At 40.1% G+C, this 14,184-nt stretch overlaps 1 protein-coding gene across 2 annotated transcripts; it reads left to right on the forward strand.

Moving 5' to 3' along the window:
* The first annotated feature begins 205 nt into the window (after positions 1–205).
* On the forward strand, positions 206–12,340 carry LOC141368814 (uncharacterized). 2 transcript variants are annotated; one of them, XM_073873389.1, is made up of 8 exons: positions 206–839; positions 1,213–1,412; positions 2,411–2,497; positions 4,308–4,349; positions 5,071–5,115; positions 5,403–5,486; positions 10,447–10,530; positions 10,857–12,340. In XM_073873389.1, exons 2-8 carry the CDS (start codon positions 1,223–1,225, stop codon positions 11,234–11,236), a joined length of 912 nt encoding a protein of 303 aa, XP_073729490.1. In that variant the 5' UTR covers positions 206–839; positions 1,213–1,222; the 3' UTR covers positions 11,237–12,340. The 2 variants fall into 2 exon arrangements, with proteins under 2 accessions (XP_073729490.1, XP_073729488.1); XM_073873387.1 differs by lacking the exon at positions 5,071–5,115 and having other exon boundaries at positions 209–839; positions 4,308–4,394; positions 10,857–12,337.
* The last annotated feature ends 1,844 nt before the right edge of the window (positions 12,341–14,184 follow it).

Raw genomic sequence — 14,184 nt, forward strand, 5'->3', positions numbered from 1 at the left:
ATATTCCTGCTCAAACTAAATTACCCAGAATGCAAGGTATTTTACTGTAATGAAGAAATATGATATTGTGCTGTAGGTTTTAATCTTTTTAAAATTTTCACATACATGTTTATACATAGGAGGTTAAATCATATGCTCTTGTCTACATACCCTACTGGGGGATCCAGCTGGGACCAGCATGGGCTGGTGAGCTGGTTTAGGCTGGTCCCCAGCTTGGTTTTAGCTGGTTTTGCTGGTGTAGGAAGCTGGTTTTGCTGGTGTAGCAAGCTGGTCTAGGTGTGTTTTAGTCACATTTTAAGCTGGTCTAGCTGGACTTAGCTGGTCATGCTGGAATACCAGCTGGCCCACCAGCATGACCAGCTTTGTCGGGCTGGGAGGACCAGCATAAACCACCTTAAACCAGCTGGGGCCAGCTACCAGCTTGTGCTGGTTTTGGCTGGATTTTTCAGTGGGGTAGTCAGATCTCAACCAAGTTAAACCACTGTGACAGATTTTAAACTGATGTGTTAGTGCTCTCCACCACAGTTATCAAACCACCAAATGAGGGACTATTTTTAAGAATGGGTGTCCAATCCTCCAGGAATGTTGCCGAATCAACAGCAAGACACATTAAGGCTGTTCTTGTGGCATTTGGCCCAAAACCTTATTTGGTTTTTCTTTAGTTTCTCATATCTGTATTTTATTACACACCTCCAAACAACTGTTGAGAAGATTTTATTGGTTGTCTTGCTGGTGTACTCTGCAGTGAGTAAACTATTTGTAGGCACTGCACAAATAAATCCAGCTAACACCACAGTAAACTTAAGACCTGTCCTCTTGATAAGATATTAGGCTAATAGGTAAGACTCGTTATTATTTTAAACAATTTGTTTTAAAGATTATATTTGGGTAACAAATCAAACAACAAATATAAAGCTTAGCAAGCTAAAGCATGTTGCTGTTGTTATATTGTTAGAATAGAATAGACTGAGATAATTATTCTATGTATTATTTTTATGTCATTTAAGCTCACATGTGCTAATGTGTGAAAGCTCCTGTCCTATATTTATGTTTCAGCAAAGACTAATATGTGTCAGGTCTGTATATGCACATGAATGTGATAGATGATATCTATAGTGATGTTTAGAGAATGTCACTTGTTAGATTTGAATCATTTAATTGAAAATCAATCTTTTCCTAAAAGACTTTGCTGAAACTTTGCTATTTCCACAGTCAACCTCACATGATGATATTAAGGCAATGCCTATTTGCTGTGCTGCTCCAAATGCAGTTTTGCTCTCATCTGTTGGCTGCAACAAATAATAGCTGTGCGGTTTATGCTGGTGTACCGGGTATACCTGGACACAACGGCATGCCTGGCAGGGATGGTAAAGATGGGGCTGCTGGTCAGAAAGGCGAGAAAGGAGATCCAGGTTTGTCTGATCTTTCTGGTTAGGTTAATGTGTGTTATTTCTGGCTAGTGTGTATTACTGTCCACTATTTAGGTGCGGAGTGAAATGCCCAGTGTTGGGAAAGTTCACTTTCTAAATGAACTAGTTCAGTTCACAGTTCACAATTTTTAAAATGAACTAGTTCAGTTCATAGTTCATATTTCAAAATTTTGAACTAGTTCACAGTTCCAAAAATGAACTAATTTATAGTTATTTTTTCCCATATTATTTAAAAAAAAGTATTGCCATTATAGCCCATATAGAACCACAGACAGCAATTATTTTATTAGTTTTAACACTGAAGCTAAATGCGTCAGATTTCATCTTCACATCCAACTTTAAATCCTTATCCAACCAGGGTTTGCATTGACTGTTTTTTAATTTTTGTATTGGCTTGCACATACCTTGAAAGGCTAGCCGGTGCTTCAAGGGGGTTTTCCGGGCGAGAAGTGCTGAGAGGCATCGCATGTAGTACAACTCGCAGACGCAGGTTAAATAGTGTGAGCTTAGTCAAAGTCTATTTCAAGATCCAGAATATGCGTTAGCAGCCTTTGTTAATCGTTAACGATTTAGGACAAATATGATGTTATTTAATGTTAAACTATATGAGTGGCGCGGCAGGGATTTCAGCAGCGTCCAGTCAGTGTTGTTTTGATGACGCATGCAGCCTGGTGGCGGTGTTTTTCCGCTAAACATTAAGGCCTGTTTACAGTGTGTTTTAGCCAGGTTTTCCCCAGGATGACTCTACAGAAATCTGGCACCCTATTGAAAGACGTTAAACTGAGAGAGCGTGCCGTTCACAGGCACCAGAATGAACGAGTTCCCCTTGCGTTCATCAGGCAGTAATGCAGTACGTTCAGTTCACGTTCGCCCAAAATATGGCACAACACTGGAAATGCCACATGAGCCATATGAGAAAGAGATTTGGATGACTGCATGAAAATTAAGATTTGACTAAGATTAAACACTTTTCACTGCAGGAATTGGTGCACAGGGACCTCCAGGCAAAATGGGACCAGCAGGTCCTATGGGCCCTAAAGGAGAGAAAGGAAACACTGGGCAAGCAGGTAAAAATATTGCAAAAACATTTTAACAAAGATTACAATATAAATTGAACATTATAATATAAACAGACATACTCCAGACCCTGTAAATGTATGCAGACCATGCAGTCAGGAACACTTACTGAATTAAACTCAATTTACAGAGGTGACTATTTACAAAAGAAATCACAAAATAGTATTTTATTTCCTTTTGCTATGTTAAAAGTAATGCGTGCACTGTACAGCGCGTCGTGAATGTGTTAGCATTTAGCCTAGCCCCATTCATTCCTATGGTACCAAACAGGGAAGCCACCAAACAATTCCGTGTTTTCCCTATTTAAAGACTGTTACATGAGGAGTTATACCAGTAAGTATGGTGCCACAAAATAAAACTTTTTTTTGGTACCATAGGAATGAATGGGGCTAGGCTAAATGGTAACACATTCACAATGCGCTGTACAGTGCACGCATTGAAAAAAGATAGGTATGTATTAATTCGTCTGAGTTGAGGTAATAACATAGTTTAATATGGCAAAAGAGTAGACTATTCCTTTAATAGAAAAATCCAGATAATTTACTCACCACCATGTCATCCAAAATGTTGATGTCTTTCTTTGTTCAGTCAAGAAGAAATTATGTTTTTTTTGAGGAAAACATTGCAGGGTTTTTCTCATTTTGATGGACTTTGATGGACACCAACACTTAACTTAACACGTAACAGTTTTTTCAAAAGAGTTTCAAAGGACTATAAATGATCCCAAATGAGGCATAAGGGTCTTATCTAGCAAAACGATTGTCATTTTTGACAAGGAAAGTAGGGAATATGCACTTTTGAACCACAACTTTTCGTCTAGGTCCGATCCAGCGCGACCTAGCGTAAATGCGTGGTGACGTAGGGAGGTCACGTGTTACATATATAAAACGCACATTTGCGGACCATTGTAAACAATAAACTGACACAAAGACATGAATTAGTATCATTCCACATACAACAACGTAGGAACGGTCCTCTTTCAACACACTTGTAAACACTGGGGCGGAGTTTCGCGTTCGTCCTCTGTGACCGGTTGACGTCATGACGTATTGCATGAGGTCACGCTGACGCTTTCAGGACCAGGCCTAGACGAGAAATTGTGTTAAAAAGTGTATGTTTGTTATTTTTCTTGTCAAAAATGACAATCGTTTTGCTAGATAAGACCCTTATGCCTCGTTTGGGATTGTTTATAGTCCTTTGAAACTCCGTTGAAAAAAACTGTTACATGTTAAGTTAAGTGTAGGTGTCCATTAAAGTCCATTAAAATGAGAAAAATCCTGCAATGTTTTCCTCAAAAAACATAATTTCTTCTCGACTGAACAAAGGAAGACGTCAACATTTTGGATGACATGGTGGTGAGTAAATTCTCTGGATTTTTCTTTTAAGAAAATGGACTATTCCTTTAACAATGTATGCAATAATAATTACACCAAAGCACAACATGCATTCACAAAAGATGTTCATTCCCTGTAATCGACATCTTCAAAATTCATAGAATTGCAAGGAACATATCCAAATTGATCCCAGTTCTCATCAGCGACCTTAAACGTCAAATCTCACGGTCGTTATGAATTTGAATTCAAATATTTCGCCTCAAGAAGCTTTACGACACATGGTTTTACGGCACTGATCACAAGCGCTCATTGGCTCTTGCGTCCTATGTCACAGATTTGCGATATTGCCGTCTTTCAGTCGGTGTATGTTTAAAATTTGAAATGCGTGATTTAACAGAAAGAAGCTGGATTAACATTCTTGTGTAAATGTGTTCCGGAATTAAGATTATTTACTTTCTCACTGCAGGAATTGGTGCACAGGGACCAGCAGGGAAAACGGGACCAGCAGGTCCTATAGGCCTTAAAGGAGAGAAAGGAAACACTGGGCAACCAGGTAAAAATAATGCAAAAACATTTTATCAAAGATTACAGTGGTCTCGTACACACTGCAAACTTTCGGGAGTGACAACCGCATTTAAATGCTGGAGTGAATCCCCTAAATGTTCGTTTCATGTCTGTACAGACAAAGGTTTCAACTTCACAAAGAGACCTCAACACTCAACACACACTTCTCAGTAATGGTGACAGTAATATGAGCTCTTAACTTCACAAAAATAATAATAAGCAACAATAACAAAAAACAACTGCAGTAGTATAAATAAAGACAACCAACAGCAAAACAACAATCAAATAACAGTAACAGTTAATTTATGCATGCTGCAATGCATAAACATTTTAAATCCAGAGATTTAAATAAGTAAAAAATAAATTGATTCAACTCAACATTTCTTGTTGAATGAGAGAAATCAAGCAAATCGTGCATTAAACTAAAACACTTGCGTAACGGAGGAAAAATTCAGGGTTAAGTGTACTTATTTATTTGAGTTAAAACAAATTGAGGGTTAACACTGTCTGCAGTCATCTCCTGTGCAATAATAATTACAGAAGATACATTCACAAAAGATGTTAATTGTATTCATTCACTGTAATCCACATCTTTAAAATTCATACAATTGCAAGAAACATCCAAATTCAGCCCTTTTATCCAGCAATCCACCAGGGACCACCAGGTCCTATAGGCCCTAAAGGAGAGAAAGGAAACACTGGGCAACCAGGTAAAATAATGCAAAAACATTTTAACAAAGATTACAATATAAAGTGAACATTATAATATAAACAGACATACTCCAGACCCTAAAGTCAGGAACACTTACTGGAGTTAACTCAATTCACAGAGGTGACTGTTTAAAAAAGAAATCACAAAAAAGTATTTTAATTCCTTTTTCCATGTTAAAAGGAATTTAGTAAAGAAATAAAGAGAAGATAACATGCTACAGTAAATCATTCTCATACATTGTGTTTGTGGTAACTTAACAGTATCGATCTCAATCTTTCTTTACAGGCTCTCCTGCTGACATCAGTTTAATAAAAAGTCTTCAATCAGAGAACCAAAAACTTATCAACAGAATCACAGTTACAGAAAGAGGTAGATGAATCCTAAATAAGACATGTTTCAGTTTGTTTCAGTTTTCTATAAATTTTTTTTAAAAAAATTTAGTTTAGTTATAGCTTAGGTAATGAACTAGATGAGTAAAATTATTATTATGAATGAAATCATGATCCATGTTACAGTCAAAGAAAACGTCTCGGTTACGTATATAACCCTCATTCCCTGAAGGAAGGGAACGGAGTCGTCATGTCGTGACCGACAAATTAGGAACACGCTTCCCGGAACCAATCACTTTGAAAAACTAGCATGCAGGTATTTTAATCTGCCCCGCCACCCCGCTGCGTGAGTATATAACAAGCAGCAGGTGCAATACCAAATCAGCTCTTTTTGATAAGAAAGCCGAGCATCCAGTGCCCGGCCGACAAGGTACAGCAAACTACTGTATGGCGATGAGATGTGATGTCTTCTTTACCTTCCTTCGGGGAATGAGGGTTACATACATAACTGAGACATTCTCTTTCAGTCAGTCACTACGACGTCATGTCATAACCGACAAATTGGGAATCCCTACCAATTCGGAACTAGAAACGCTGCGGAAGCCACCCCTTAAAGGCACACCATGAAACTTTTTGGCCAATAGGGGGTGCTAGACATGTATTTTTCACTTCTAGCGCCCCTAGCGCCGCAGCACTGTCGCAAAGGAAAGGAACTGGCCAACCTTAAAACTAAACTAAAAACTAAACATTTAAAACGCTAAACGATCAACATTTTGAGACAACAGGGAGAAACGCAGTCATGTTACAACTTTCTGATGAGGAACTCGTCGTGGCAGAAGCCATGTCTCAATCTGAAGGTTGCAGCCTCCAGATGTCGTATTTCTAAGCTGTATACGTCATCAAGACTGTCTTATTTCACAATATTAACAATTACAAAGTTGACTATTATACTTAGTTGATCGTAAATTGTTGCAGTATGCTTATGACTTGCGAATGTAATGCTCAGTTTACCTTAATAAACCAGGCTTGATGACGTATGCAGCCTGCATATTTGACCTCCGGAGGCTGCAGCCTTCCAATTAAGAAACCACCAGAAGTATTTCCTTGCCTTTTTCCAAACAAATATTGTTGCATCGTCTCTCTCTCTCTCCCTCGCCACCAGGATTTTCCGGAATGGCGCTCGTTTTTCCTCTCTTTTGTGTGAAAATTGTCGCTCCAAATCCAAGTAAACCGATGTGGTCCAAGCAGACCTAAAGGCTGCCGCTTTGTAATACGTCACACGAGTGACAGCGGAACGCAGCAAATGAGGAAGAGAGAAACGCTCGGATCTGATTGGTGAATGAATAGGGTTTGGTTTTACACTGTGTGAGTTTGAGCAAGTTTGACTGCTATTGCATCCTGGATTGTAATGTAAATATCATAGACACAGTAAAAGAAAGGTAAATACGCGAACACCGCATGTGAATACAGGGAACTATATGCAAGATAATCGCCGTCATTTATAAAGAACATCGCATTTATGTATGAATCAAGAGTTTATATAAAAAAATTGCCTTAAAGAGGAATCGAACCCGGGTCGCCCGTGTCATAGGTCCGTGACACTAAAGACTGTGCCACAGAGTCACATAATAGAAGCTGCTCTCTACATTCCTTAAGTAAGCCTCCAGCAAAATTCACGTTAAAAACAAATTGTGTGGAGGAAGTGACGTATGCCGTAAAGCAGTCGAATTTTGTAGTTTTTTTGTGCTCTGGTTACTACCAGAAACCCTAAGTTTTAAAATACGAGTAATAGGGATACAGACCCCGTCAGGCTATGGTAGACATGTCATTCAACCTATTTAAAGTCGATGTACTATCACAAGGGTCTTGAAAATTTATTATGAAGGTTGAAAAATTACATGGTGTCACTTTAAGGAGCTTACTACTGGGTGGCATATATAATATGGAACAACCGATAGGTTCCTTATATCGAAATCTCTGAGTAGTCACATGAACTTGACAAAGACACAGAGCTAACTATGCTAAGGGAAGCGTTGGCTGGTTGTATTAACCCCAAGGAAAATAAACACATTGTTCATTGTGAGAAACTTGATTCTCACTGACTGCAGAGGCTCGAAGGGAGCGTCCTTTAGGGCCTTCAGTGCTATGAACTTGGTAACAGGTCCCAAGAACGAATTGAGGGGGGCCGCGAGGGATTATGCCTTCATGCACCTCTTAAAAACCTAATAACCAGGTCGTGCTGACCCACTGACCTACCGTTTATCGGTGAGCGGTTATTGCAGCAATGTCTATTTTAATGGTGGAGGGGGACAGCCTCCTCTCCAACTGGTGCTGAAGATATGAAAGCACGATGCTGATCGGGCATTATCTAGGGTTTTCTTGTTGAGAAGAACACCAGCTGACAAACATGTAACTTTTCAGCATGTAAGCATGTCTTGTGGATGGCACTCGTGCTGCAACAATAGTGTTAGATCCTGCTTGTGGTAAATCACTTAGAACCACCGCATCAGGATGCGGGTGCCATGTTTTGCCCCCTCCCTGAGAAAGTAGGTCCTTCCTCGGGGGAATTCACCGGGGGGCTGTCGTGAGGAGCATGAGTTCTGGGAACCAGTTTCTGGTGGTCCAGTATGTTAATGCGAAATCTGATGTAAACAACAGACTATGTATCTATATTTCACGGATTATACGCATTTGTGGACAAAAATGGTCATTGGATGTATTTTATTGGACTTTCGTGGATCATTCACACATCTGAAACACTTATCGATTCGCGATCGTTGTATCAACACAAAAGGTAAGAAGTCACGTTATATTTTGCATGTTGTCATCTTCTGTCACAAAATACTACATTTATGATGCTATAGCATCTGTATCTCAAAACAGAGATCATACATTGATGCTAATCCCGTAAATTATACCTTTTAAATGTATAGTGATGTTAAAATTGTTTGTAAACAGTAGCTATATAGATATTTTTGTAGGCTAGATTGTTTACAGCGTGGTTTCGAAAGTTTAAAAAAATATTTAACGGCTTTGTTTTACAATTCTACAAGAACTAAGTAATAGTGCTTTGCCAAACTAAAAGTGTTTTGCCAAACTAACCGAGACCGGGCCTTACCGCCCTGGCTTTTCTGACGAGGCTAACCCCCGAGCCTCTTATTACTTTACGGGCCGGACCTCCCGCTAGCTTCTAGCAATTAGCACACGGCCCACAAGCAGTATACATCCCTCGCCGGGTCTTAATTTCTGTGTTTTCTGTGTTTTTATGTTTTAGAACGGGAATATGTTAGCATTGTCCAGGGAAAATGAGTGTATTGTTGAAACTGCTACATCACAATTGACTCTGGAATCATTGTGTGTCATGAGTTTCTTCTCCTGTAGTGTACTTATTAGTGATACTTTTCTGCATGATTTGTCTGTTGGCAACATAAACCGTTAATAATTATAATATATAAAATAATAACACAGTATGGTCTGTACTGCTCACGATATCACTATGCACGCGCACATGACGTTAGTAGTGGGGCGTGATCAAAAGAGCAGCAGCTCATAAATATGTAATGACTAGCTCAAAATGGCACAATCTGAAATGCCCTGAAACAGAGGCTACTAGAGATGGGTAACAATCTTTTCCTACAAGCTATTTTGAGCAAACAACTTTTGAAACATGCTTTATGGAACTCATACACCTATTTAACTTGTGGAAAAGCAGTCATAAGATAGGTCCCCTCTGTTTCCAGGTCGCCCGGCCCAATGGCGCTCACACTTTTTACTTTTTTGTGCAGCGGGCGGGGCAGGCTACTTAGCCTGATGTACCTGCAGCAACGCCATGGCATGAAGTGCAGAGGCCACCTCCCCGCAAGCCGGGTAGGCAGACGCCATTAACGTGGACGACTGCTTGTAGGCTCGGGGGGAATCCCAGCGTAACTCATAACAGCTCCGCTGTCGAGAGAGGTGAGGGGTGATGGCTGAAAAGGTCGGCTGCTAGAGGAGAACGGGGTTCTTTATGACCTAGTCATTTCATCATGCACTTCAGGAAAGAAAGGTACTGGAGGTGAGGGTGGAGACGCCCAACCAGCTCCAAATTACCAATCATTGAGGCGGGACGACGGGTCCGGTGGCTAAGGTCGAGTCACCTCTAAGGCACCTCTGCTGGCTGTGGATGGGGGTGCTTAGATTCATAGGACATACCAGCCAACCCGTATAACACCGTGGTGTGGAGATAGGCCTTCCAAAGTTTTGCAGATGCAATATAAGCGGTGCTTGGCAACAGAAGGGGGGGCTGACGAAACCCGTCTCCGCAAGTCCATGAGGGTCATGTTCTCGCAGTGAGAACATAAAGCCTCCATGAACGCTGCCTCGGTGTACACCATCCTTAGGACCCATATATTTGCCACTTACAGAAATGCACAGACTAAACAACATCTTTGAAAAGACGCATCTCGCCGTGACATGACAGAATGGCTTTCTTTAAAAGACGCAAATTTACTTTGTACAGCTTTTATGGAAATCACTCTTTAATGTTGAGTTGATGAAGCATGCAGGGAAGTGGCAACGCAAACACTCAAATCAAGTTCAAAGACTGTGAAAAGAGATGGAAATCCACGAGCCTCTGCTGTGGTGCTTTCTCTCTATCCAACTTCAGCAAGCAGCGAATTTTTGAGCAGAAAAAAGCTTTTTGATAGGAGTTGACTGCCGGATGGACAGTCATTTTGCAAGTTATTTTGACAAAGCTGGTAGTAGCTGGACTATATTGGGTCAATATTTCACGATGAAATGATTGCCATTGCTTGCTGTTATATATTCTATTATAAATACTGAATATTTACGCACTTTCCTGTTTTTCTGTTTTTTTATTTTTTTTATTTTTTGAAGAAATAAGACATTGTAAAAAGAATTGAAATAATGAAATTGCTATACAAATAAAAAAGTTGTTGTCATTAAAGGTCTTTATTATTTATTATGTTTACGAATTTAATGTTTGTTTGTTTGTGTTACAGCTTTGGATGCTGCTGAAAAAACAATTCAAAAACTTCAGTCAGATGACAGTCATCTGTCCGCCAGACTCAATGCAATAGAGAAAGGTATTGATGCCAAACACATCACATTGTGAATTGTTTAACCAGGATTTTATATTAGGGTGGTTTCGCAGACAGGGATTAGACTAGTCCTAGACTAAAATAAATGTAAAAGCTGTCCAAACTGAAAACAACATATTTTAAAATACATCAGTGACATTTGTTTTGCCTCAAAATGCACACAAGAAATGTTTTTAGTAAGGCATGTTTGTTAAAACTAGTTATTTCATAATTAAACGGAGGCCTAATCCTGGTTTAAGATAATCCCTGTCCGGGAAACTACCCCATTGTGTTGTTCATGATCTCATTTTAAAATAATCCTTTATGTTAAGCTTCAAGATTCAAGATATTCAAGAATGCTGGAATGAAATATTATGTGTCTCTCGGACTGGGAACTTTTGATCAAGCATTGGATTTCTGCCAAAGGAATGGAGCGACAATTGTACTGCCGACCACTGAATTTGAAAATTTCATTTTAAAGAGAATGAATGTTTTAACTGACTCTACCGATATAATACTTGGAACAACAGACAAACAGAAGGAGGGGACATTTGTGGATCTGAACAATAAACCACTATCTTTCAGCAAGTGGGGGAAAAATGAGCCTAATAATTTAGGAGAAGAGGACTGTGTTGTTCAAAACATTGATGGTTATTGGAATGATATTAAATGTGAATCAAAAAGGCATGTGGTGTGTGAAATACAGGTCTGATAAAACTCAGCATATACTTTCACAAATGATTTTGAACTGTGATTTGCCCTAGAGTTTGAATGATCTATACTTTTAAACAGTATAACAAGAATACAATCAATCAGTAACTAATATTCACAAAAACACTTATGTAAAACATCTGAAGACATATAGATGTATTAAAAGTTAATACAATTAATTTTAAAATGTAGTTTTTTGATCTGTATACAATAAAGTAAACTAAACAAAACAATAAACTGGTCGACTCATTTCTCATAACACAATGTTTGTGCTTTCTGAATATGAAATGTGAAGTTTAACCAGTGCTCGAATTGAGTCTTATGGGTACGGAATTAGGAATCGAATTTCAATTCCAATTCTGCAATCGGATTCATAAGAAAGGAATCTGATCCTTGTTATAAAATTTCAATTCTACTTAACAATTACGGACCACACGGTCACATAATTTTCACGTCATCTGCATAGTACACAGGACCATCCGCTCGAATACTAAAAGTCAGTTTGCACGATAGGCCGTGGTGGAAAGAGGTCTAAAGTGTGGCTGCATTTTGCTAAATCAGAAAAAGCTAAGTGTAATTATTGTGACAAACTATTATGTTGCAAGACTGGTGTCACCAGCAATATGGCAAAGCAGAAAAGGATCCCCATTAGCTGACGCCGAAACGACAGCTAGTCTTCCTGGTGTCCAAACAATACATACAACATACAATAATTACAATCACGATTACTACCAAATATATCATAATAATAAAATATTAACATAACACACCCATACTCAACCAATCCAAACAATATTATGTTGTTGAAAACAAATAGAATCTTAGTCTTAGTATTCCATAACACAATTGACCTATACAACACAGTTCTCTTCATAAAGTCAGATTTAGGTAATGGTAAAAAAAAAATCTGTTGAGTATTTGCCCCTCTTGTATAATGTAAATGCATATCAGAATAGTAAATTATTTTGTCAAAGAAATTTAGGAGTCCGAGTGTTAATGACTCTATGAAAGTATACCAACTCTATCTCTCTATCTTAGACCCCCTTTCTCCCTCGCTTTGAATTGAATGTTTAAAAGTTTTGCAGCTCCTAAAAAGTTTTTATGTAGCCTCCTTTTTTATGTTCAGTTATAAGTAGGCTAATGGCACAAAATAAGTATTTTTGATCTATATAAAGGCTTGAATTTTATTGCGTTTCACCCGTTTGCAATCGAAACCAAGAATCATTAGGAATCAGATCCGATTAGTGGAATCAGAATCTATAAATTTGAAACAATGCCCAGTGGGCGTTCCCCACCATTAAAAGCAACAAACCCAAGATGGCAACACACTACTACCTTTATAAACAACTGTATGATTTTTGTAATAGGCTAGGAGAGAGCCGGAAATCATAATTTTAAAAGATGTTTGAGACAGATGTCACAGGCCGGGGCGGACCCGAGATAGCTAAAGGGTCACGCCCCTCTCTAGTTTCCACCTCGAGGAGGTTCCCAAGACCACCCCAATGACCAGACAGACAAGTATACTATAATTAAAATACAACTTTATTAAATATTTAAAAGCAAGGGGGAAGGGGAAAGGGCAGTTTAAAATAAGTTACTTCTTCTCGCCTCCAGGGCTCTTTTGACTGTGGAGCGGGGGCTAGGACTCCTTTCCAGGGTTTTCTGCAATCCGTGGCGCCCTCCGTTTCTTCCTGGAGGCAGAACACAATTAGTGGCTTGGGCTTTCGTTCGCTTCGGGGCATTCACCGGGGCAAAGGTAGGTGTTCCACACTGTTGAGACTGTTCGTTCCTCTGCGAGGTGTCGCTATAAGCAAAGGTAGGTTACACACCACAAAGGTAAGTTACTCACAACATCTAGCTCACCCAACGCTCCTCCAGGCAGTGGACTTTCACAGTGACAGTTGTGTACCGTGTACCTTCACCCGATGGGCCTCCAGGCGACAAGGGTTCTTCCCAGTCTACCTGGGCTGCTTGGGTGTCGTAGGGACGTTGGGTCAGGCTGCGCGGAGCCGAACGCTTCCCTGGCTCCCCCTCCTTTCCGGTTTCAGGGGTCCTGAGCTGGGGCAAACCCTCGATGAGGCTCCGCACACGGATGGTTCTTTTATGCAGATCTGTTCACAATAATGACCCTCGGTCCATACGATACACATCAACCACTACTCACTCTGATCTCCAGCTAAGCTTCACCACTGCCTGCTCTCGGGATCGGCGCGGGCTCTCGCTAGCACACAGGGAATCCAAATTTAGTTGCCTTCTCTCATGTGATCCAGGCCTCAACGTGCTGGTACCTCTTCACAATTTGTACTGGGCCAGGAGCGGCTTCAGTCGCTATAAGCACAGCACCACACAGCAAGCTTTAGTGTACACACACAATGAAAATCACAACTCACCCACAGCACTCTGCACACACTTCACGTGAATTATGGACTTAGCCAGCTAGGCTCAGACCCCTCGTGAGGCTGGTTGGGCGTTGTACTCATCACAGGGAAAGAAAAGGGTACGTAGTTATAGTCAACGGACCCCTATATGCTCCTCGTTACACTCTCGGCTCACCCAAGTTCCTCTCGCCCGTGGGGCCCGAACTCTGCTGGTTAGACTCACAGCACAGGTTAAATGGATATACCCGCTAGCAATTTTCTCACTGTGTTACATTCGGTTACTCACAAATATAGAGGATGCTTTACCGGCTGGTTTCCTCACTCGTGCTCCACTGTTCATCCACAGCTCACCCACGTTTCCTTCCATAGTGGGGCCGAAACTCTTCAACACACTCACAACATATGACAGGTAACTCTTCTTCTGAATATTTCGTATCAATACATTTACTGTTACTCACGCTTCATTGTTAACACACTGCCGGTCTTCTCTTCCTATCCCAGTTCTTCCGTTGTCCTCAATCTTCAGAAGCGCCAGCTCCGGTAAGTAATCCTCAAAACGTTTGCATGAGTC

This window comes from Misgurnus anguillicaudatus, chromosome 2, assembly GCF_027580225.2.
Source record: "Misgurnus anguillicaudatus chromosome 2, ASM2758022v2, whole genome shotgun sequence".
NCBI classification, from domain to species: Eukaryota; Metazoa; Chordata; class Actinopteri; order Cypriniformes; family Cobitidae; genus Misgurnus; species Misgurnus anguillicaudatus.